At 37.2% G+C, this 24,473-nt stretch overlaps 1 protein-coding gene across 2 annotated transcripts in view; it reads left to right on the top strand.

The window, feature by feature from the left end:
- The window catches only part of SCFD2 (sec1 family domain containing 2), a 500,196-nt gene that overhangs the window by 105,106 nt on the left and 370,617 nt on the right, over nucleotides 1-24,473 (top strand). For both annotated transcript variants that reach the window (XM_001371348.5, XM_007496459.3), the window contains exon 4: nucleotides 16,183-16,358. In XM_001371348.5, coding sequence (XP_001371385.2) covers nucleotides 16,183-16,358 — 176 coding nt within the window. The remainder of the gene's footprint in view (nucleotides 1-16,182; nucleotides 16,359-24,473) is intronic.

Here is a 24,473-nt window from a genome sequence, read left to right as displayed (position 1 = left end):
CCAATTTACACTTCTATAATCAGTAGTTATTTTGAACATTACCTCATATGATTATAGATAGTTTTGATTTCTTCATCTGAGAGTTGTCTGTTTATATCCTTTAACAATTTACTGATTGAAGAATGCTTTGTATTCTACAAATTTGTTCTCTATGTATTTGAGGAGCTCTTTGTCAGAGATACTTACCATAAACATTTTCTCTTCAATTTATTTTTTCCCCTTTTAATCTTGGTTGTACAAACTTTAAAAAGTTAATGTAATAAAAACTGTCCACTTCCTTTTTCATTATGTTCTCTGTGTCTTGCTTGGTACTTCTCTTTTACAGAAAAAAATATAATTAAAAATCTTATTCATGAATCTGTTTACCATTCTTCTATGCCATGGGCCATAGTCTCTATTGTATCCAGAGACATAAATCCTTGGTTGTAAATATATTACTGCTTATTCATAGAAATGGATAAAGAAAAAGACTTCATTAAGAGCTATCACGATTTCCTATAGGTTTAACACTTGTAAAATATTTGAGAAAATTGAAAGGACAAATTTTCTTATCTCTTTTGATGATGCTATGTGATTATAAGCCATTGAATAATACTATATTCAAGGAGTCAAAATTGCAGGTCACATAAAGAACAAAGACACGTATAATATAGGCTCAAGCATATAACCAATAATGAATTGCATGTTCAAAATAATATAAAAGATAAAGTCAGTGAACTTCCCTTTAAAATTTTCCTTTATGACCAGAAAAGGAGTTAAGCCTGTTGTGTTATAAGAAGGGAAATGGAAATACTACAGCTATTCACTGCACAATGTTAAGAGTTAAGAGGTAGGTCGGTAGCATGATGGGTGGATGTCTTGTGAGGAATTGTTAAGATGACATGAAGAAGAATAATTAATGGGAAAATATCAACTTCTATAAAAGAGTCATGAAGCACCATAAACAATTTCTAACCAGAAGTGCCATTTGAGGGAGATGTGGATCATATACTAGAATGGGGTGGATAATAATTTTCTTAATAAAGTGAAGGATTAAAAGTGAAAGGTTTTTTTCTTGTTAGAAGATATTTTTTGATGTCATGGAAGAAATATAAAAATATAACAGTTTATAATTTACACACAATTTACTTCCCTTTGTACCCCCCTCATATTCCCCTCTTGTTTTCTTTACAGTCTTTTTAAATTATCCCCCACCCTCTCCCTCCCTTATATTGCTTCCCTTCCCACCAGTCTGTTTGTTACCCTTCTTTTCCCTATAGGGCACAAATCAATTCTCTACCCCAGTGTATTTAATTGTTCTTCCCAATTTGAGTCAATTTCAAAGCACATAAGAATTGAGTATTTCCTATCTCCAACCTCTTTACCTTTCCAATGTATTGATGTTCTCCCTCCCCCTCCCACCATGCACTTCTTTGTGACATATACATTTACCCCATTTTGTTTCTTTTCCCATTTTTCTTAGTATTAACCTCTTTTTTTAAAACTCTAGTTGTGTGTGTATATATATATGTGTGTGTGTATATATATATTTATGTATACATATATCTATATACATACATATGTTTTGGCATTTCATCCTATACAGTTTGTCACTATTACCTCTAAGTGTAATTCTTATAGCTACTCAGGTGATAATAACAATTTTTAAGAGTTATCAATATCCTCTTTTCTTATAGGGATACATATCATTTTAACTTATTGGGTTCCTTACGAAAAGTTTGTTTATTATTTTGTTTTTGTTTTTTCCCCTGTCTTTATTACCTTTTATCTCTTGATTTCTGTGGTTGGACTTCAAATTTTCTGTTCAGGTCTGGTCTTTTCTTTACGAATTCTTGGAATTCTTCTATTTTCTTAAATGACCACATGTTCCCCTGTAAGAATATAGTCAGTTTTGCTGGATAGTTGATTCTTGGTTGTAGACCTAATTCCCTTGCTTTCCAGGATATCATATTCCATGCCTTTTGGTCCTTCAGTGTAGATGCCACCAGATCCTGTGTTATCCTCACTTTAGTTCCATGGTATCTGAATGACTTTTTAGCAGTTTGTAATATTTTTTCCTTGGGTCTGGTAGTTCTTGAAATTGGCTATACTATTCCTGGGTAATGTCAGTTGGGGATTAAGTACAGAAGGTGATCTGTGGCTTCTTTCGATCTCCACTTTTCCCTCTTGTTCTAGAATGTTAGGCAGTTTTCTTGGATAATTTCCTCTAGGAATATGTCCAGGATTTTTCTTTTGTCATGGTCTTCTGGTAGACTAATGATTCTTAAGTTTTCTCTCCTGGATTTTATGTTTTTCCTAAATTTTCTGTTTTGTGAATGAGATGTTTCATATTTTCCTCAATTTTTTCATTCTTTTGGTTTTGTTTTATAGTTTCCTGCTGCCTTATGAAGTCACTTGCTTCTAATTGTTGTAGTCTGGTTTTTAAAGGCTGAATTTCATCCCTGGCTTTTTTGGTCATCCTTCTCCTTCTGGTCTGATTTTTTTTGGAGGTTATCTTTCATCTTCTTTGCCTCATCTTTCATTTTCTTTGTCTTATCTTTCATTTTCTTTGCCTCATCCTTCATCTCCTTTGCCTCATTTTCAAGCTGATTAATTTTGCCTTTCAAAACACTATTTTCTCGGGACTTCCGGTCAAGATGGCGGCTTAGAGAAAGCTAAAGTTCAGATCTCCGGAAAACCCTTCCCGACCTATCTCAAACTATAAGCTCCTAAGGAGCCGAAATTCAAGACGATCAACAGCATAGACCCTGGGAATCCTCCTCCTGGACCTGGACCTGGATCAGAAGGTACAGCCCCCCTCAAAAGCCAGAACCCAAGATCACTTGGACCTAAGGGGTAGGAGCGCAGAGTCCAAGGCTCCCGGAAGCCGTAGCCCCGCCCCGCTCAGAGAGCAGGGTCATCAGAAACAACAACAACCCTCAGGGCCTTCTATTCGAGTCCCAGTGAATGTCACTGCCCTCGGAGCTCCCCCCGCAGAGAGCAGGCTTGTCTGAAACAACAGCAACCCTCAGGGCGGGCAAGACAGCCTCACTGGCTGGATCCTGCTATCCAAGTCTCAGTGAAAGTCCCTGCCCTCGGAGCTCCGGGAAGCCGCAGCCCATCCCCCCGCAGGCCGACGAAACAGCCTCACGGCCAGCTATTCTGAAGGCAACTTCCAGGAAAGCAACCCGACCCAGAGAGCTGGGGGAGAGTGTGGCCCCCTGGTCCGACCCTTCCACTCCAGTTCCAGTGAGGCATACTCAATTTAACCCAGGGAAAGCTCATAGAACCGACAATCTGCCCAGGACTAAAGCCTCTGAACACCAGACAGAGATAAGAAAAGATAATCCTCCACATTCAGAGATTGCAAACTCCACAGAAGCACAGAAGCCCCAAAATACCAAGAAAAATAAGAAGAAAGGGGCGACTTTGGACACATTCTATGGAGCCAAAATACAAAATACAGAGGAGATAGAAGATGATATACAAGAAAATGCCCCAAAATCTTCCAAAGGAAATGGAAACTCACCACAAACCCAAGAAGAATTTGAATCAGAAATGACCAAAAAGATGGAAGCCTTCTGGGAGGAAAAGTTGGAAATAATGCAAAAGAAATTCACGCATCTACAAAACCGGTGTGATGAAACTGAAAAGGAAAACTAGGCTTTAAAGGCCAGAATCAGGCAGCTGGAAGACAACGATCGTGTAAAAGAGCAAGAATTAATAAAGCAAAGCCAAAACACCAAGAAATTAGAAGAGAACATAAAATATCTCACCGACAAGGTGATAGATCTGGAAAATAGAGGGAGAAGAGATAATTTAAGAATAATTGGACTCCCAGAAAAGCCAGAAATAAACACCAAACTCGACATGGTGATACAAGATATAATCAAAGAAAATTGCCCAGAGATTCTAGAACAAGGGGGCAATACAGCCACTGACAGAGCTCACAGAACACCTTCTACACTAAACCCCCAAAAGACAACTCCCAGGAATGTAATTGCCAAATTCCAAAGCTATCAAACAAAAGAAAAAAATCCTACAGGAAGCCAGAAAAAGACAATTTAGATATAAAGGAATGCCAATCAGGGTCACACAAGACCTTGCAAGTTCTACTCTGAATGATCGTAAGGCATGGAACATGATCTTCAGAAAGGCAAGAGAGCTGGGTCTCCAACCAAGAATCAACTACCCAGCAAAACTGACTATATACTTCCAAGGGAAAGTATGGGCATTCAACAAAATAGAAGATTTCCAACTTTTTGCAAAGAAAAGACCAGAGCTCTGTGGAGAGTTTGATACCGAAAATCAAAGAGCAAGGAATACCTGAAAAGGTAAATATTAAAGAAAGGGGAAAAATGTTATCTTCTTCTTTTACTCAAACTCTCTTCTATAAGGACTACATTTATATCAATCTATGTATACTAATATGTGGGGAAAATGTAATGTATAAATAGGGGGTAAAGAAAGACCAAATAGAATAATCTTTCTCACACAAAGATTCACATGGGAAGGGGAGGGGAAGAAAACTCCTATAAGAAGGAGAGGAAGAGAGGGTTTTTTTTTACTTAAACCTTAATCTCAGGGAAATCAACTCTGAGAGGGAAAAACATCCAGATCCATTGGGATCTTGAATTCTATCTTACCCAACAAGGGTAGGGAGAAGGGAAAACCAAGGGGGGGGAGGGGGAGAGGGAGAACAAAAAGGGAGGGAAAGAGAGGGGGGAGGGGGAGGGAACAAAAAGGGAGGGACTAAAAAGGGAAACATCAAGGGAGGGGACAAGGGGGACTGTTTCAAAGTAAATCACTGGACTAAAAGGTAGAGCCGAAGAAGAAAAGGTTAGAATTAGGGAAGGCAATCAAAATGCCAGGGAGTCCACAAATGACAATCATAACTTTGAACGTGAATGGGATGAACTCACCCATAAAACGTAGACGAATAGCAGAATGGATTAGAATCCAAAACCCTACCATATGTTGTCTTCAAGAAACACACATGAGGCGGGTTGACACCCACAAGGTCAGAATTAAAGGATGGAGTAAGACCTTCTGGGCCTCAACTGATAGAAAGAAGGCAGGAGTGGTAATCATGATATCTGATAAAGCCAATGCAAAAATAGACCTGATCAAAACGGATAGGGAAGGTAATTATATTTTGTTAAAAGGGACTCTAGACAATGAGGAAATATCATTAATCAACATGTATGCACCAAATAATATAGCACCCAAATTTCTAATGGAGAAACTAGGAGAATTGAAGTAAGAAATAGACAGTAACACCATACTAGTGGGAGACTTAAACCAACCATTACCAAATTTAGATAAATCAAATCAAAAAATAAATAAGAAAGAGGTAAAACACTATTTTCTCATTTTAGGTCAAGTGCTTCTGTTTTCAGGTGACTTATCTTGCTTCTTAAGTTCTTTTCCCAGTTGTCTTTAGCCTCTCTTAATTGTATTTTGAATTGCATTTTGAGTTCTTCCAAAGCCTATGTCCAATTCACTGGGGTTTCTGTGTTTTTGCTTGATGTTCCTTGATCCTCCTCTGTTCCATTTACTCTTTGTTCATTGCCTGGATAGAAGCTGTTGATTGTAATTTCTTTTTTCTTTTTCTATTGTTTGCTTTTATTTGCCCTTCTTTTCCCCCTATAGTTGCCTACACTCTTGCTTCTCATTGTGTACTGAATCTGTGGGTTTGGCCTTTTTTGTCAGTCTTCACCCTTGGAGCTTAGCAAGGTACTTAGAACAATCTGTGGGGGAGCTGTGTTGGAGCTTGAGCTTCCCTGCCTTCTGAAAGCTTAATGAGATTAAGCCCAGATGAGTTGAATTTGCAGAGCTGGATTTGCCCTGAGGCCAAAACCTCAGGAAAGGCTGGGGAGCAATGTGTAGTATCTCTGCTGCTATGACTTAGCTGGGTCCTCTGTGCTTCTCCTCCAGCTGCCTCCTAGCCACCCATATTAAGAGCCCTTTGGCTGGCACAGCTTTGCCTTCAAGGTACTCCCTCCAGGCTATAGCCCTTGCTGGCCCAGAGATTCCAGCTGCTGCTGGAGGCTCAGTACTGTGGGTGGGGTAGGGGGTCCTGGGACCTTCCTTCTGCCTTCCTCTTAAACCTAGTGTTCTCGAATTCAGGCTTTTTGGGAGTCATACCTTTTAAGTTGAGTCCAGCAGGAGGGTTCCTTAGCTCTGTCCTGTTGTTAGGTTTGGTTTACAGTCCCCTAGGAGCATTTAGTTTATAGTCAGTGAGGAAGGATTTTCAGAGGTCTGAACTTTTGCTGCCTCCACACTGCTATCTTGACTCCACTCACTTAAAATCTTTAAAAACAATACAATTTCATGAATTATTTTGCTTTTTCATCCCCCAAATCTTGCCTGGTACTTCTCTCCCTCCCAGAAAGCTATATTCTTAGCAAAAATTATTTTTAAAGAAAAAGAGGAAGAAAAGGAAAACTGAGCAAAACTGATCAAAGTCCATGAAAAAAAGTCTGAAAAATAGGCAGTATTTCATACCTGCTTCTTTGGGTCCATGCATGTTTTTCATGATTCTGTAATGTTCATTTTTACTTATTTTGTGGTAGTCTTTTACATTCATGATGTGATGGTGGCTATTTGTTTTCTTGTTTCTGCTTCACTTTGCATCTTCATGTAAGTCTTTCATCATATTCATCATTTTGACAGTGAAATAATATTCCATTCCATTCATCTACCAATCTTGATTTAGCCATGCTTCAGCTGATGGGCATCTACTAAGTCCCAGGCAACTCTGTGTCAACTATTCTTTTTGAATAGTTGAATAAATTTTGTTGAAAATTTTATTTAGTCAATTTAGAACATTATTCCTTCATTACAAGAATCATATTCTTTCCCTCCTTCCCCTCCCCCCATCCCTTCCCATAGAAGACGTGCAATTCCACTGGGTTTTACATGTGTTAAAGGTAATGTTCTAATATAGATTTTATTCTGTTTCTATTACAACCTCTGAACTATGCATTGAAAAATGTGAATGAAGAACTTAATCCCTCCAGGGAAATGGTTCTCTAGTTGAGAAAGAAAGAACTATAGATAAAAAATGTGAGAAAACAAGAGAATTGAATTATCTAGCCAAAAAAAGGATGGAAAAATCAAGAGGAAAAAATCCCTACCACAATTTTTCCCTTTCTTTCTCCTCCCTCCTTTGCCTCTTTTCTCCAGCAAACCCTCCCAATAGGTTTGAATTTCTAATGATGAGCTGAAGTTGGTTCTGACTACTCACTGACATAACTTTCTGAAACTCCATTTTTAGTTACTTTCTAATCACTCTATGATACTTTTTAAAAAGTCTAAATACTTTTATAAAGTCTCATTTGTCTTTCTCTGACCATTCTTTATCCCTTTCTAATGATTTACAGATAGTTTGAGCTGTGATTTTTAATAAGTGGAATTTCATTTTCTCTTCTTATTAGAGCATTATAGATATTCAGAAGAAAAGTAACATTTAATTAATAACACTATTATTGTACCTAATGACATTGATTGAATACCAAATTTATTTTTGTGGAAAGAGGATGCTAGAGTTAGATTCAGAAGGCCTGAGTTCTCCCAATCTGATTGGGAGAAATAGGCAAAGACTGAAGACATGAAATGCAAAAGAAGAGCTCAAGAGAAAAATGATGGAACCTTACAGACCCCAGAGGGGGCAGGGAGAGATTCTATGGAACGTTGGAAAGGAGGGGCAGTTGGCCAAAGCAGATCTTCTGAATTCACTTCTTCTTGGAGTGGTCTGGTTGCTATACCACTTGATTTCACTTCTCTCTGACTAACCTCTCTAAAAGAGGAAGGCTGAAGAAGTGCTTGGCTATTATCCTTGACCTGGCTGAATTGAAAGAGTCTTGCCCAGTGAAGATTTCAACTGAATATAAAAGACTTTTGAACTGAATGAAGCCTTCTATCAGATATAGGATATTTATAGCTTAGGGAAACCCCTTTTCTTCTATCCTGTTAATTTCCCTATCCCCTCTTTCCCCAAAGAGAATAAATTAGATCTTTTACTATAAGAAGCTGACTTTAACTTTGTAGTAGGAGGGAGAGTAAGAAGCTGTCTTTAACTTTGTAGTAGGAGGAAGATTGGGAAGGGGCTGACTCATCTTCTGGTAGGCTAGGACTTCATTAGGCTGCCTAGCAGGAAGAACAAAAGAAAGGTGTGTCTTGGGATCAAGTCCCCTTTTTCTCAACCTGCTTCCTGCTTCTATTCAGTCCCTATCTTTCAGTATTCCCCTCAACTACACATCTCATCTAAAACACTATCTTTATGCAGACAAGTCATTTAATCTTGTTTAATTTTAGTTTCCTCATCTATAAAGTCAAGCAGTTGTATTGATTGAATTTCTAAGACCTTTCTAGCTTTAAATCTATGATCTGCAATCATATTATTTGCCTTCATTTTGGACTCAGCCTAAGTTAATCTTTGTTGTGCTATAGAAGATTAAACTGAAGTGAATCTAATTGATTTGGAAAAAACAGTATGGATTTAACACTGATTCAGTTTATCTGATTAGCACCATTTTTGTTGACATCTTCCAGTATTCTTTTTTCCTCAATGGAAATTTTCATGAAACCATTTGATAAGATTCAAATTTAGGGAAACTGAGGCAGGTAGAAATTAGTTTCTCTCTGCAAGGAGTATTATATTTTTAGAGGTTTATTGAAGATTAAAATATAAAGAAAATACAAGTAAGAGAAGGCCCACCCAAATTTCACAGGAAGAGAAGAGCACCAAAACCCTTTTCAATCAGGTTAAATACCCCTTCTCGATCTCAGCCCAGGTGAGAATTCAGTGATATTACAAAGCATTCTGGAGAAGTGGAGCAAGGACTTCTGGGGATAAAACTAAACATTGTACTTCATATACAATCTTCAAAGTATGAGTTCCTTCTGTTTACATGAATAAATCATTACAGATGTCACTGGCAAAGCCCTCTTTATTTTAAGGCTGCTACAATGGAGTGTGTCCTACCCCAAATATATATGGGTGTGTTTCTATTGAATAACTACAAAAAAAAGCAAAGATACTTCTACTAAAGTTGAAGTCATCATGCTCATGGGATTCATAAATTAATAGATTCAAGATTGTGTTTAGATTCAGTTTCTTAGCATCATAAAAAGCAGTAAAGTATGATGAAATCCATTTTGATAAATTAAAATCATAAAGCTATTTGTCTTTCATTACTGATTCCCAATAATAGTAACAACAGTAACAAAAACTTTTCCTTCTTATGTTGATGCAAAATTTTTGAAACAGTATTGTTGTGGTGTAGTTTTGTTTATGATCTCATTTGGGGTTTTCTTGGCAGAGATAATAGAGGGATTTGCCCATTTGGCAGATGAGGAACTGAAGCAAATAGGTATAAATGACTTGTCCAGGAGAATGCAGCTAGTAAGTATCTGAGGTCAAATTTGAACTCAGGTCTTCCTGACTCTAGGTCAAGTACTCTTTCCACTGTGTCTCCTAGCTGTAACACAGAAACAATGACTCTCATGAAAACAATATAAAAGAGGAATTGGGGGTTTTTTTTGTTGTTGTTGTTGTTGACTTGTTTGCTTAAAAAAAATTTTTTTTTTTTATAAAAGGTAAATAACCTCAGCAAGACAGTGTATGATAAACCCAAAGAGCCCAGCTTTGGGGACAAAAATCCATTATTCAATGAAAACTGCTGGGAAAATTAGAAAACAGTATGGGAGAGATTGTTTAGATCAACATTTCCTACCCTACACCAAGATAAATTCAGAATGGGTGAATGACTTGAATATAAGGAAGGAAACTAAATAAACTAGGTGAACATAGAATAGTTTACCTATCAGATCTATGGGAAAGGAAAGATTTTAAGACCAAGCAAGTGTTATAAAATATTACAAAATTTAATTAATTTTGATTACATGAAATTAAAAAGATTTTGTACAAACAAAACTGATGCAATCAAAACTAGAAGGGAAGTAATATATTAGGAAATCTTTATAACAAATGCCTCCAATGAAGGTCTAATTACTCAAATTTACAAAACATCAAGCCACTCCCCAATTGATAAATGGGCAAGGGACACAAATAGGCAATTTTCAGATAAAGAAATCAAAACTATCAATAAGCACATGAAAAAGTGTTCTAAATCTCTGAGAAATGCAAATCAAAACAACTCTGAGGTACCATCTCACACCTAGCAGATTGGCTAACCTGACAGCAAAGGAAAGTAATAAATATTGGAGGGGACTTGGCAAAGTTGGAACATTAATGCATTGCTGGTGGAGTTGTGAATCGATCCAACCATTCTGTATGGCAATTTAGAAATATGCCCAAAGGGCGCTAAAAGACTGTCTGCCCTTTGATCCAGCCATAGCACTGTTGGGTTTGTACCCCAAAGAGATCATAAGGAAAAAAAAAAACTTGTACAAAAATATTTATAGCCTCGCTCTTTGTGGTGGAAAAAAAAGTTAGAAAATGAGTGGATGCTTTTCAATTGGGGAATGGCTGAACAAATTGTGGTATATATTGGTGATGGAATACTATTGTGCTCAAAGTAATAATGAAATGGAGGAATTCCATGTGAACTGGAAAGACCTCCAGGAATTGATGCAGAGTTAAAGGAGCAGAACCAGGAGAACCTTATACACAGAGATGGATACACTGTGTTACAATCCAATGTAATGGACTTCTCTACTGGCAGCAATGCAATAATCCAGGACAATTCTGAGGGACTTATGAGAAAGAACACTATCCACATTCAGAGACAGAACTATGGAAGTAGAAAAACAGAAGAAAAACAACTGCTTGATTACATGGGTCGATGGGGACATGATTGGGGATATAGACTCTAAGTGATCACCCTAATGCAAATATTAACAATATGGAAATCAGTCTTGATCAGTGGATATATGTAAATCCCAGTGGAATTGAGCATTGGCTGGGGGGGGGGGGGATTTAGGGGAGGAGGGGAGAGAAACAACAAAATCATGTAACCATAGAAAAATACTCTAAATTGATTAATTAAATAAAATTGTTCAATTAAATTAAAAAAATTTTTTTAAATTAATTAACTAAATTACAATATTTTCCCATGGTTACATGATTTATGTTTTTTCCCTTGCCCCTCCTGGAACTGATGAGCTATTCCACTGGGTTTTACATGTATCATTGTTCAAAACCTTTTTCCGTATTATTAATATTTGCAATAGAGTGATCATTTAAAGTCAACATCCCCAATAATATACCCATTGAATCATGTGATCAAGCAAATGTTTTTCTTCTGTGTTTTTACTCCCACAGTTCTTCCTCTGGATGTGGATAGCATTCTTTCTCATAAGTCCCTCAGAATTGTCCTGGATCATTGCATTGCTCCTAGTAGAGAAGTCTATTACATTCCATTGTACCACAGTGTATCCATCTCTGTACAATGTTCTCCTGGTTCAGCTCCTCTTACTCTGCATCACTTCTTGGAGGTTGTTCCAGTCTCCATGGAATTCCTCCAGTTTATTTTTCCTTTTAGCACAATAGTATTCCATCACCAACATATACCACAATTTGTTCAACCATTCCCCAATTGAAGGGCATCCCCTCATTTTCCAGTTTTTTGTCACCACAAAGAACTCAGCTATGAATATTCTTGTACAAGTCTTTTTCCTTATTATCTCTTTGGGGTATAAACCCAGCAGTGGTATGACTGGATCAAAGGGCAGACAGTGTTTTAAAGCTGTAATAGTTAAAATGGTTGACCTGTAATAAACTGTAATGATTAAAATAGTGGAAGACTTAAATTGTAGTAGATATAAGAGTGGATGAGTAAGTTGTGACCGCAGGAAATATGTTTTCACTACAGTGTTTTGTTTTTAAATCAAATATAAGGTGGTCACCAGGGAAATATTCCCAATTATGAAATATACCCAAGTCAACTGGGTTTTATAGAGATTTTAATTAATTAATACAATGAGGAATTAAAGAAGAGAGAAAGAGAGAAAAAGGGGAATAATGAGAAAAGGATAGGCCAGCCTAGAGCAGCCCTGGCCAACCCAGGCCTAAGCCCTTAAGAGAAAAACCAGTCAGTCCTTAATCACTCACCACAAGATTTGTCCAGGCAAGGATTCTAGTGACACCAGGCCAGCATCATCTCAACTGCCTCCACCAGCTCAATCCTCAATCTGAATGCCCTGAATGAATCTGAGTTCCTATTTAAAGGGCATATTCTCCTAGGTCACCTCCCCTAAGTCCTTATATCTACCAATCACAGTAGATGTTTTTCAAAGGACAGACCATTCTTAGTTCACACCTGAGTAGACTAATCTTTTTTGAGTAATTCACATCTGAGTAGACTAGAATCTCTGAGTAAGTTTTCACCTCTTTGTTCCTTGTAAATTTACAAGTTGCTTGACCTTTATAGGTACTTAGCACCCTTTTGTATTAGTCCTAAAATATGCATGGCTTAAGTATGGGTTTAAGTACTTTTCATTCTTCAGCAAGGAGTTTTTTTCCCTAAAGCAGGCTTAAGTACAGGTGGAGTAGAGTTCTCACATTCCTGATATAAGTAGCTTCACTGCCCAAATGGTGAATGGTCCTAATGGGGAATTTTTAAGGTTCACAAAGCCCTTTGGGCATAGTTCCAAGTTGATTAAGAGGAATTTTTTTTAAAGGTACCTTGCAAATCAGTCTGGATTAACAGTTTTCAAACCACTATGTAAATCTTCTTGGTGATGTTAAAGGGTGGTGGTGATGGGGGTGGGGGAGCATGAATGAAAGTTCAGATAGTTCTTTAAAGCTCAGGTGAGCTTGTAGCTCTAGTAGTTGATAGAATGTTAAAAGCCTTTTATCAAGTTATATGTTCCAAATTGACATTGTTAGCTTGTTATTTTGTCATTTGGGAAACTGAATCTTTTTATTATGTTTTGCTCAAGAGAGATACATACTGATTTTTAAAAATTTAAATTTATTCTATTTGTTACATTAAAATACCCATATAACTTTTCACCTTCCCACTAAATAAGACATTTGACTATATATATATATGTTATGTATATATACATATATGTACATATATGTATATATGTTATGTATATATACATATATGTACATATATGTACATATACATACACATGTATATATATTGCATATATATATGTATGTATAACTATGTCTTACTTATTTCTATTTATTACTTCTTTCTCTGGAGGTAGTATTTCTGTTGCTATATATAACATTCTCTTGGTTCTTCTCATTTCACTCTTCATAATTTCATTTAGGTCCTTCCATGATTTCCCCAAATTAACCTAATTATCAGGTTAGTATTCTACCACAGTAGTATTCCGTCATAATCATATGCTACAATTTGTTCATCCATTCCCCAATTAATGGGCATTTCCTCAATTTCTAGTTCTTTGCCGCCACAGAGTGGCCATAAATATTTTAGAACATAAAGGGTTTATTTTTCCTTTTCCAGATCACCTTAGGAAATAAACTTACTAGTAGTATTTCTGGGCCAAAAAGTATACACAGTTTTCTAACTCTTTGAGCATAATTCTTCCAAAAATAGTTTTTATCAGTTCACAATTTCACTAACAATATATTAGCATCGTCATTTTCCCAAATCTGCTCCAACATTTGTCATTTTCCCTTTTATCATTTTAGCCAATCTGATAGGTATGAGATGATATCTTAGTATGTTTTGATTTGCATTTCTCAAATCAATAACGGCTTATTTCTTCATATACCAATAGCCTATTAACTACTTTGGGTAGCATTTTCTTTGCATATGATTTATTTATTCTTAAATCCATAGAAAAGGGGAGGGATGTGCTATTTCCACACACACACAAACACACACACACACACACACACATACACTTGCACTCTCTGCACGTGTTTTTGTATGAATTTCTGTGTGCTTTTTTTTCTTTTTTGGATACTTCAGGCCATATAGGGAAGAGAATATTGTAGTAATAGGGAACCATTGCCAAGCTTGCTAACATGGGTACTATTTGGATTTCTGTTATGAAAGATAAACTTTTATTTCCTTAATTAAAACCATATGTCTTATATGTCTGCATATAAAAGTATTGACTGAGTCTGGATCCTAGTAGTGAAATGAAAGTTGAAGCTACTTAGTGGAAAGTAACTAGCCAAGAGACCTCATTAACTGTAAGCTATGTGCCAGGCATTGTGCTAGGACTTAGCATACAAAGATGAACAAAGGAAAAGTACTACCTTCAGTGAGTTCATACTCTAATGACAGTGAAGGCATCAAATAGCATATACATATATAAAGTAAATAACAGAAAATATCTGGCTGTTGGGCAGTGGACAGATAGCTAGGAGGCATTATGAAAACCCCCTTGGAGGAGGTGACTTTTGAGCTATGCTTTTAAGTGACTTTGCTATTTTAAGACAGAGATGAGGAGGGAGTACATTTCAGATGAGGGAGACAATCTTTTAGAAAGAACAGAAATGGGAGGTGGAATGCTGTGTGCAGAGAATAGGCCAGCTTGTATAGAATACGGAATTATTACTATTATTTTTTAAACCCTTAACTTCTATCTCAAAATAAGTACTGTGTATTGGTTCCAGCAGAAAAAAGTGAGAAGGGATAGGCAATGGAGGTTAAGTGACTTGCCCGGGGTCACACAGCTGGAAAGTGTCTGAAGTCATATTTGAACCCAGAAATTCTTGTCTCTAGGCCTGGCACTCAAGTGACTGAGCCACCTAGCTGCCCACCATGTTTCTTTAGAAGAACTTTTTATTTCCTTGTGGACTAGAGCAATTATTTCATCCATGCAGGAAATTCCTGATATAGAAACTTCCTACACTGTAAAGATCAGTAAATTGTCTCTTAATTTGGATCCTTAAAAAATTTACTTGGTACAGTGAGAAGTTTAATACCTTATTTTGGTCACACCTAGGTCTTGTCCCTACATTATCAAGAGAGTCTCCCTATCAAACATGCTATGTCCCCTTTCAATAAAGAGTAAATTCTGCCTGTGTATGTGTATGAGAAAGATTTGTTGATTCCTTTATCCAGAGGTGATTTGATTGTCTTCTTTCATCTAGATTAAGATGAGGAGATAATTTTAGATTTGAAAGGGAAGTTAAAGGTCATCAAATCCAACTCCATTATACAGGTGAAAACACTGAGACACAAAGAAGTTCAATGACTTGAAATTTTATAGAAAATATAACTTCTGAGAGGTTGCAGCTTAAGGAATGTAGTTTGGCAGATGGAGAGAGAGGGAAGCTATGTCAGACTTCTGGAATGTTATAGGCAGATGGCTTTAGATGGAGTTGGAGGCAAGACAGGAATAAACACTATATAGAGCTTTTCTGTACAATATCCAGTATATTGTATGCTCTTCAATAAATATTAAATGGATGATTGTTGCTCCAAATGGGATATGTCATCAGTGTTGATACAATTCTGGTGATCCCTCATTTCTTGTTACTCTTTTCCAGTGAAATCTTTCAACATTCCAGATCTGTTAACTAGTTAACCAAGGAAGAAGTATAGTTAAAATATTGGAATTAAATTTCTGGCTTTGCGTAGGTTTCATTTGTAGTTCTGCCACTTTCTATTTGCCTGTTAAATCTCTTTGTTTCTATGAACCTTACTTTCCTCACCTGAAAAATGGAGAAAATTCTAATTTTACTATAATAGATTTTCCTTAGGGCAGCCAGGGGACAAAGTGGATATAGTGTTGGACTTGAAGTGTTAAAACCTGTTACTTATTAGTTGTGTGACCTTGGACAAATCACTTTAGTCTTCCTCAGTTTCCTCATCTATAAAATGAGCTGAAGGATATAGAAAACTGGTATCTTTGCCAAAGAAACCCCAAATGTCCAACAAAGAGTTGGACATCATTGAAATGAATGACAAAAAGGTTTTTTTTTTAAGTAGAGCCCTTTGTGCAACTATAAATGTGAAATCTTTTTCCAAAATGAAACTCTTTTCATTATCAAAATGTTTTTTGATCTCACAAGAACAGTTCTCTTAAGGAAATTTCGATTCCTTTATGCTTTTTATATTACTCTTAATTACTATTAATATATTACTATTGGAGAAAGCCTCCATATATTCACCAGAAAATGTTATTTGCATGAATGTCTAGAGATATTACTACTTTGTTACAAATTCATTCAAAATTTTGACCAGACCACTAAGGAAGAATACATTGAGAAAACTATTTTTTTTTCCTCTTCCCTAGGGCGAGTCACTCCTGGGCAGCTCACCTCCTATATCCAGCTTTTTAAGAAAAACTTCAGAGCCATGGAGAGTCACTGTGGTCTCCTGCAACTTGGACTAGCCACAGTCCAAACTTTGAAGCATCCCCTGTCGGCCAAGTGGGACAACTTTCTGGCTTTTGAAAGGCTGCTTCTCCAGGTAAATTACTACTCAAATTTATCAAAATATTATCAATTGAAGTTTTGAAATCATTTTTTAATGTTCATATTTTTTTCTTTTTTTCCTTTTCTTTTAAATTTTATAGTATTTTATTTGATCATTTCCATGCATTATTCATTAAAGACAAATATCATTTTCTTCCCCCCCCCCCAACCCCTCGTAGCCGACACGTGATTCCACTGGGTATCATATGTGTTCTTGATTCGAACCCATTGCCATGTTGTTAATATTTGCATTAGAGTGTTAGTTTAGAGTCTCTCCTCTGTCATGTCCCCTCAACTGCTGTAGTCAGGTACTTGCTTTTCCTTGGTGTTTCTACTCCCACAGTTTGTCCTCTGCTTATGAATGGTGTTTTTTCTCCTATCTCCCTGCAGATTGTTCAGGGACATTAAACCGCCACTAATGGAGAAGTCCATTACGTTCGATTATACCACAGTGTGTTTGTCTCTGTGTACAATGTTCTCCTGGTTCTGCTCCTCTCGCTCTGCATCACTTCCTGGAGGTCGTTCCAGTCTCAATGGAATTCCTCCACTTTATTATTCCTTTCTGCACAATAATATTCCATCACCAACATATACCACAATTTGTTTAGTCAATCCCCAATTGATGGGCATCCCTTCATTTTCCAATTTTTGGCCACCACAAAGAGCGCAGCTATGAATATTTTTGTACAAGTCTTTTTGTCCATTATCTCTTTGGGGTACAGACCCAGCAGTGCTATGGCTGGATCAAAGTGTAGATATTCTTTTATCGCCCTTTGTGCATAGTTCCAAATTGCCCTCCAGAATGGTTGGATCAATTCACAACTCCACCAGCAATGAATTAATGTCCCTACTTTGCCACATCCCCTCCAGCATTCATTACTTTCCATAGCTGTCATGTTAGCCAATCTGCTAGGGGTGAGGTGATACCTCAGAGTTGTTTTGATTTGCATCTCTCTGATTATGAGAGATTTAGAACACTTCTTCATGTGCTTATTAATAGTTTTGATTTTTTTATCTGAAAACTGCCTATCCATGTCCCTTGCCCATTTATCAATTGGGGAATGGCTTAATTTTTTGTACAATTGATTTACCTCTTTATAAATTTGAGTAATTAAACCTTCGTCAGAGGTTTTTATGAAGATTTTTTTCCCAATTTGTTATTTTCCTTCTGATTTTAGTTACATTGGTTTTGTTTGTACAAAAGTTTTTTAATTTGATGTAGTCAAAATTATTTATTTTACATTTTGTGATTCTTTCTATGTCTTGCTTGGTTTTAAAGTCTTTCCCTTCCCAAAGGTCTGACATGTATACTATTCTGTGTTTACCCAATTTACTTATGGTTTCCTTTATGTTTAAGTCATTCATCCATTTTGAATTTATCTTGGTGTAGGGTGTGAGGTGTTGATCAATTCCTAATCTCTCCCACACTGTCTTCCAATTTTCCCAGCAGTTTTTATCGAATAGTGGATTTTTGTCCCAGAACCTGGGATCTTTGGGTTTATCGTATACTGTCTTGCTGAGGTCACTTGCCCCCAGTCTATTCCACTGATCCTCCTTTCTGTCTCTTAGCCAGTGCCAAATTGTTTTGATGACTGCTGCTTTGTAATATAGTTTGAGGTCTGGGACTGCAAGGCCCCCCTCATTTGTGTTTTTTTTTTTCATTATTTCCCTGGATATCCTTGATCTTTTGTTATTCCAAATGAACTTTGTTATGGTTTTTTCTAAATCAGTAAAAAATTTTTTGGGAGTTCCATGGGTATGGCACTAAATAGATAAATAAGTTTGGGTAGGATGGTCATTTTTATTATATTGGCTCGTTCTATCCATGAGCAGTTAATGTTTTTCCAGTTGCTCAAGTCTAGTTTTAGTAGTGTGTCGAGTGTTTTGTAGTTATGTTCATATAGTTCCTATGTTTGTCTTGGTAGATAGATTTCTAAGTATTTTATTTTGTCTAAGGTGATTTTGAATGGGATTTCTCTTTCTAGTTTTTGCTGCTGAGCTGTGTTGGAGATATATAGAAAAGCTGATGACTTATGTGGGTTTATTTTGTATCCTGCAACTTTGCTAAAGTTGTTGATTATTTCAATTAGCTTTTTGGTCGAGTATCTAGGATTCTTTAAGTAGACCATCATGTCATCTGCAAAGAGTGATAACTTGGTCTCCTTGCCTATTGTGATGCCTTCAATTTCTTTTTCTTCTCTAATTGCTACTGCTAGTGTTTCTAGTATAATGTCAAATAGTAGAGGTGATAATGGGCATCCTTGTTTCATTCCTGATCTTATTGGGAATGCATCTAGTTTATCCCCATTGCAGATGATATTAGCTGATGGTTTTAGATATATACTGTTTATTATTTTTAGGAACAACCCTTCTATTCCTATGCTTTCTAGTGTTTTTAATAGGAATGGGTGTTGTATTTTATCAAAGGCTTTTTCTGCGTCTATTGAGATAATCATGTGGTTCTTTATGGTTTGCTTGTTAATGTGATCAATTATGTGGATGGTTTTCCTAATATTTAACCAGCCCTGCATCCCTGGTATAAATCCTACTTGATCATGGTGGATGACCCTTTTGATCACTTGCTGGAGTCTTTTTGCTAGTATCCTATTTAAGATTTTTGCATCTATATTCATTAGGGAGATTGGTCTATAGTTTTCTTTCTCTGTTTTTGACCTGCCTGGTTTTGGAATCAGTACCATGTTTGTGTCGTAAAAGGAGTTTGGTAGAACTCCCTCTTTGCTTATTATGTCAAATAGTTTGTATAGTATTGGGATTAACTGTTCTCTGAATGTTTGATAGAATTCACTGGTGAATACATCAGGCCCTGGGGATTTTTTCTTAGGAAGTTCTTTGATGGCCTGTTGGATTTCATTTTCTGATATGGGATTATTTAAGAATTCTATTTCTTCTTTTATTAGTCTAGGCAGTTTGTATTTTTGTATATATTCATCCATATCACCTAAATTGGTGTATTTATTGCCATATAATTAGGCAAAGTAATTTTCAACTATTGCCTTAATTTCCTCTTCATCGGAGGTGCTGTCCCCCTTTTCATCTTTAATGCTGTTAATTTGCTTTTCTTCCTTCCTTTTTTTAATTAGATTGACCAGTACTTTGTCTATTTTGTTTGTTTTTTCAAAGTACCAGCTTCTTGTCTTATTTATTAAATCAATAGTTCTGTCACTTTTGATTTTATTAATTTCTCCATTAATTTTTAGGATTTCTAGTTTGGTTTTCTGCTGGGGGTTTTTAATTTGGTCGCTTTTGAGTTTTTTTATTTGCATTTCCAATTGACTGATCTCTGCTCTCCCTAGTTTGTTGATATATGCACTCAGGGATATGAATTTACCTCTGATTACCGCTTTGGCTGCATCCCAAAAGGTTTGAAAGGATGTCTTGCCATTGTCATTTTCCTCGATGAAATTATTGTTTCTATGATTTCTTCTCTAACTAAACGATTTTGGAGTATCATATTGTTTAGTTTCCAATTCGTTTTTGATTTGGTTTTCCATGTACCATTATTGATCATTATTTTTATTGCCTTGTGGTCTGAAAAGCCTGCATTTATTATTTCTGCCTTTCTGCATTTGTGTGCCATGTTTCTGTGACCTAATGTATGGTCAATCTTTGTGAATGTGCCATGTGGTGCTGAGAAGAAGGTGTATTCCTTTTTATCCCTATTTATTTTTCTCCATATTTCTATTAATTCTAATTTTTCTAAGATTTCATTCACTTCTTCTACCTCTTTCTTATTTATTTTTTGATTTGATTTATCTAAATTTGATAATGGTTGGTTCAAGTCTCCCACTAATATGGTTTTACTGTCTATTTCTTCCTTCAATTCTCCTAGTTTCTCCATTAGAAATTTGGGTGCTATATTATTTGGTGCATACATGTTGATTAGTGATATTTCCTCATTATCTAAAGTCCTTTTTAACAAAATATAATTACCTTCCCTATCCCTTTTGATCAGGTCTATTTTTGCTTTGGCTTTATCAGATATCATGATTGCCACTCCTGCCTTCTTTCTGTCAGTTGAGGCCCAGAAGATCTTACTCCATCCTTTAATTCTGACCTTGTGGGTGTCTACCAGCCTCATGTGTCTTTCTTGGAGACAACATATGGTAGGGTTTTGGATTCTAATCCATTCTTCTATTTGTCTACATTTTATGGGTGAGTTCATCCCATTCACTTTCAAAGTTATAACTGTCACTTGTGGACTCCCTGGCATTTTGATATCCTTCCCTAATTCTAATCTTTCTTCTTCAGCTCTACCTTTTAGTCCAGTGATTTACTTTAAATCAGTCCCCCTTGTACTTCCCTTTCTACACCCCTCCCTTCTTATTCCCTCCCTTATTTTCCCCTGTAGTCTTTTTAAAATTCCTCCCCCCCACCCTCTCCCTCCCTTGTACTGCTTCCCTCCCCACCAATCTGTTTTTACCCTTCTACTCCCCTATAGGGCGCAAATCTATTCTCTTCCCCAATGGATTGGATTGTTCTTCCCTCTTTGGGTCAGTTTTAAAGTACGTAAGAGTTGAGTATTTCCTATCTCCAACCTCTTTACCCTTCCAGTGTATTGATGTTCTCCCCCCTCCGGCCATGAGCTTCTTTGTGACATATAAATTTACCCCCATTTGTTTCTTTTCCCATTTCTTTTAGTCATAACCTCTTTTCTTTTTTAGCTTTAGTCATGTATATATATATATATATACATATATATATATATATATACATACACATGTATATGTATTTATGCATGCATATATCTATATACCTATTTATGTCTTGTCCTTTCATCCTATACAGTTTGTCACTGTTCCCTCTGAGTGTAGTTCTTTCAGCTGCTTAGGTGATAGCAACAGTTTTTAAGAGTTGCCAATGACCTCTTTTCTTATAGGGATACATATCATTTTAACTTCTTGAGTCTCTTAATAAAATTTTGTTGTTGTTGTTGTTGTTGTTTTCCCCCTCTTTTTTAATTACCTTTTGATGATTCTCTTGAGTTCTGTGGTTGGACTTCAAATTTTCTGTTCAGGTCTGGTCTTTTATTTATGAATGCTTGGAACTCTTCTGTTGTGTTAAATGACCATACTTTCCCCTGTAAGAATATAGTCAGTTTTGATGGGTATTTTATTCTTGGCTGTAGGCCTAGTTCCCTTGCTTTCCGGAATATTGTATTCCATGCCTTTCGGTCCTTCAGTGTGGATGCAGACAGATCCTGTGTTATCCTCACCATGTTTCCATGGTATCTGAATGTCTTCTTCTTGGCAGCTTGTAATACCTGTTCTTTCATCTGATTGTTTTTGAATTTGGCTATAACATTTCTTGGTGTTGTCAGTTAGGGATTAAATACAGGGGGTGATCTGTGGATTCTTTCAATCTCCACTTTGCCCTCTTGTTCTAGGATCTCGGGACAGTTTTCCTGGATAATTTCCTCTAGTATTATGTCCCGGGTTTTTCTTTTGTCGTGGTCTTCTGGTAGTCCAATTATTCTTAAATTGTCTCTTCTTGAACGATTTTCTAAATCGTCTGTTTTGTGAATGAGATGATTCACATTTTCCTCAATTTTTTCATTCTTTTTGTTTTGTTTTATAGTGTCCTGCTGACTTGTGAGGTCACTTGATTCTAGTTGTTTTACTCTGGTTCTTAAGGTTTGGATTTCATCTCTGGCTTTTTGGTCATCTTTTTCCTTTTGGTCTGATTTTCTTTGAAGATCATCTTTCATCCTCTTTATCTCGTCTTTCATCCTCTTTATCTCGTCTTTCATCTCCTTTGCCTCATCTTTCATCTCCTTTGCCTAATTTTCCAGTTGGTTGATTTTGGCTTTCAGTACACTATTTTCTTGTTTTAGTTCAAGTGCCTCTTTTTTCAGATGACTTATCTTAATTTTTAAGTCCTTTTCCCAATTGTCTTCAGCCTCTCTTAGTTGTGTTTTGAGTTCTTCCACAGCCTGTATCCAATTCGCTGGGATTTCTGGTTTATCGTTTGCTGTTCTCTCCCCCTCTGTTCCATTTGGTGAGTAGTAGCTGTCTATTGTAGTTTCTTTCTTCTGTTTCTGTTGTTTGTTCAAATTCACCCCTTCTTTCCTCCCCGTATTTGTCTGTGCTCTTGTTCCTCTCAATTTTTTTGGGGGGGGGGGACTTCTATCAGTCTCCCCTCTTGGAGCTTTAACAGAGGATCTCTTGGTGTAATCTCTGGGGGAGGGTTGTTGGGGGTTTGAGCTTTCCTGTATTCTGGAGGCTTTTGATTGGCTTAAAGTCCAGCAGTCGATGAGGATGTATGGGGAGCCTGGGCTTCCCTGTGTTCTGGAGACTTTTGATGTGATTGAGTTCAGCTTAGTTGGGCTGGGTTTACTCTGAGTTTTAAACGTCCTGGAAGGCTGGAGCAGATATGGAGGATCTCCAAAGCTCTGACCAGGTCTGTGCTCCTTCTAGGCTGCCATCTTGACTTCGCCTCTTGGTTTCTGTTTTTTCAGAAGACCCTGCTCTCAAAGGGGGGAGGGGTCGTGGCTTGCCTGGGCTCTGAGGGCTCCTGATGGGATTAGGTTCATCTGGTTTGGGCCGAATGAGCCCTGATGCAAAAAGCCGCCTCCTCCACAATCTGTGTTGAATGCCTGGAGACTGGCCCGGGTTGTTTTCAAGGTAAGCCCTTCACTGGTCCTGAAGTTTTTGTTCTTTCAGAAGCTCTGAGGGCTCCTGATGGGATTAGGTTCAGGTGGTGTGGGCCAAATGATCCCAGAGCCAAAAAAAGGAAGAAAAAAAAGGCAGCAACCTCTTCTTCCACAGTCTGTGTTGAATACCCGGAAACTGGCGTGAGTTACTTTCAAGGTATGCTCTTTGGAGCAACCCCTTTGCCAGCCCTGAGTTTTCTGTCCTTTCAGTAGCTCTGAGGGCTCCTGATGGGATTGGGTTCAGCTGGTGCCCTAAAGCTGGGACCTCCCTTGAGACTCAGATGGAAAGACCCAGCCAGGGGGCTACAGGCTTCCCTCTTCACTCTATGTTTCCCTGCCGTCTGTGTTGGGAGCCCCGGAGACTGGCTCAGGTTGCTTTCAAGGTGAGTCTTCAGAGCCCTGAGGTTCCCGCTGCTGCCGTGGGCTCAGCACTCTGGGTTGGGGGGGATGGGTCCTGGGACCTTCTTTCTGTCTACCCCTTAGATCCGAGTGATCTAGGGTTCTGGCTTTTGGGGTGCGGTACCTTTTGATCCAGGTCCAGGAGGAGGTTTCCCCAGGTCTATCCTGTTGTTCAGCTTGAATTTCAGTGGCCTAGGAGCACTCTGTTTGCGATCGGTAAGGAAGGGTTTCTGAGGTCTGAACTTTCGCTGCTTCTACGCCGCCATCTTGACCGGAAGTCTCCTCTAATTTTCATATTTTTAAAATAAAATAACACTTGATATTGGTTACATCATCCTAGATTAGTTTAGGGATTTTATGATTCTTATAATTTTAAAGCTTTTTCTTTAAATCTATGTCCCTTTGATTCTCAGATCTCTTTCCATCTCTTCCCATACTCTGACCCCTACAAAAAGCTTCACCTGGAAATTTTGTTTCTACACCCTTTATTATAATTCTTCCTTTTGACATTATTGAATATTAAAAAGTCATCTTTGGCATTAGACTATATTTCATAACTCTTTTTTATTCTCAGATGTCATATATATACTATTCCAGGTACACATATCTTTGTAAATGAAGATATAGGAGAGTTTTGATCTATGGAATAGGGGAGGTAAGATGCTCATGGCAGATGATCTCTATTTTCTTTGTAAATTGGAAGGCAACCATAACTGCTGGAGAAAGGTGAAACTAGAGGAGGCGTGAGGGATTAAAGCAAAAAGAAGTTTTAGAGTAGCCACTGAAAGGAGCAAAGAAGAGAAAGTCAAGGAAGAAAAGTTTTGCTATATAGTCATGAGGACCCAGTTGATAATTTGTTATATGAATCTGTGGTAGACCCAGTTGATACTTTAGGATTTCTCCCTCCAGTATCCTTCAGTATAAGAGTAGGAGCTTATTCATATATAAGTAGGAGTTATAGTTCCCCTACAAATTGTGTATGGCAGTATATTTGCAAAGGGATGAGGAAGTCAGCAGGAGAGACAGAACATAGTTGAGCTG

Source organism: Monodelphis domestica, chromosome 6 (genome assembly GCF_027887165.1).
Source record: "Monodelphis domestica isolate mMonDom1 chromosome 6, mMonDom1.pri, whole genome shotgun sequence".
Classification (NCBI taxonomy): domain Eukaryota; kingdom Metazoa; phylum Chordata; class Mammalia; order Didelphimorphia; family Didelphidae; genus Monodelphis; species Monodelphis domestica.
Note: the sequence above shows the minus strand (reverse complement) of the source record. Positions and strands in the feature narration are given on the sequence as shown.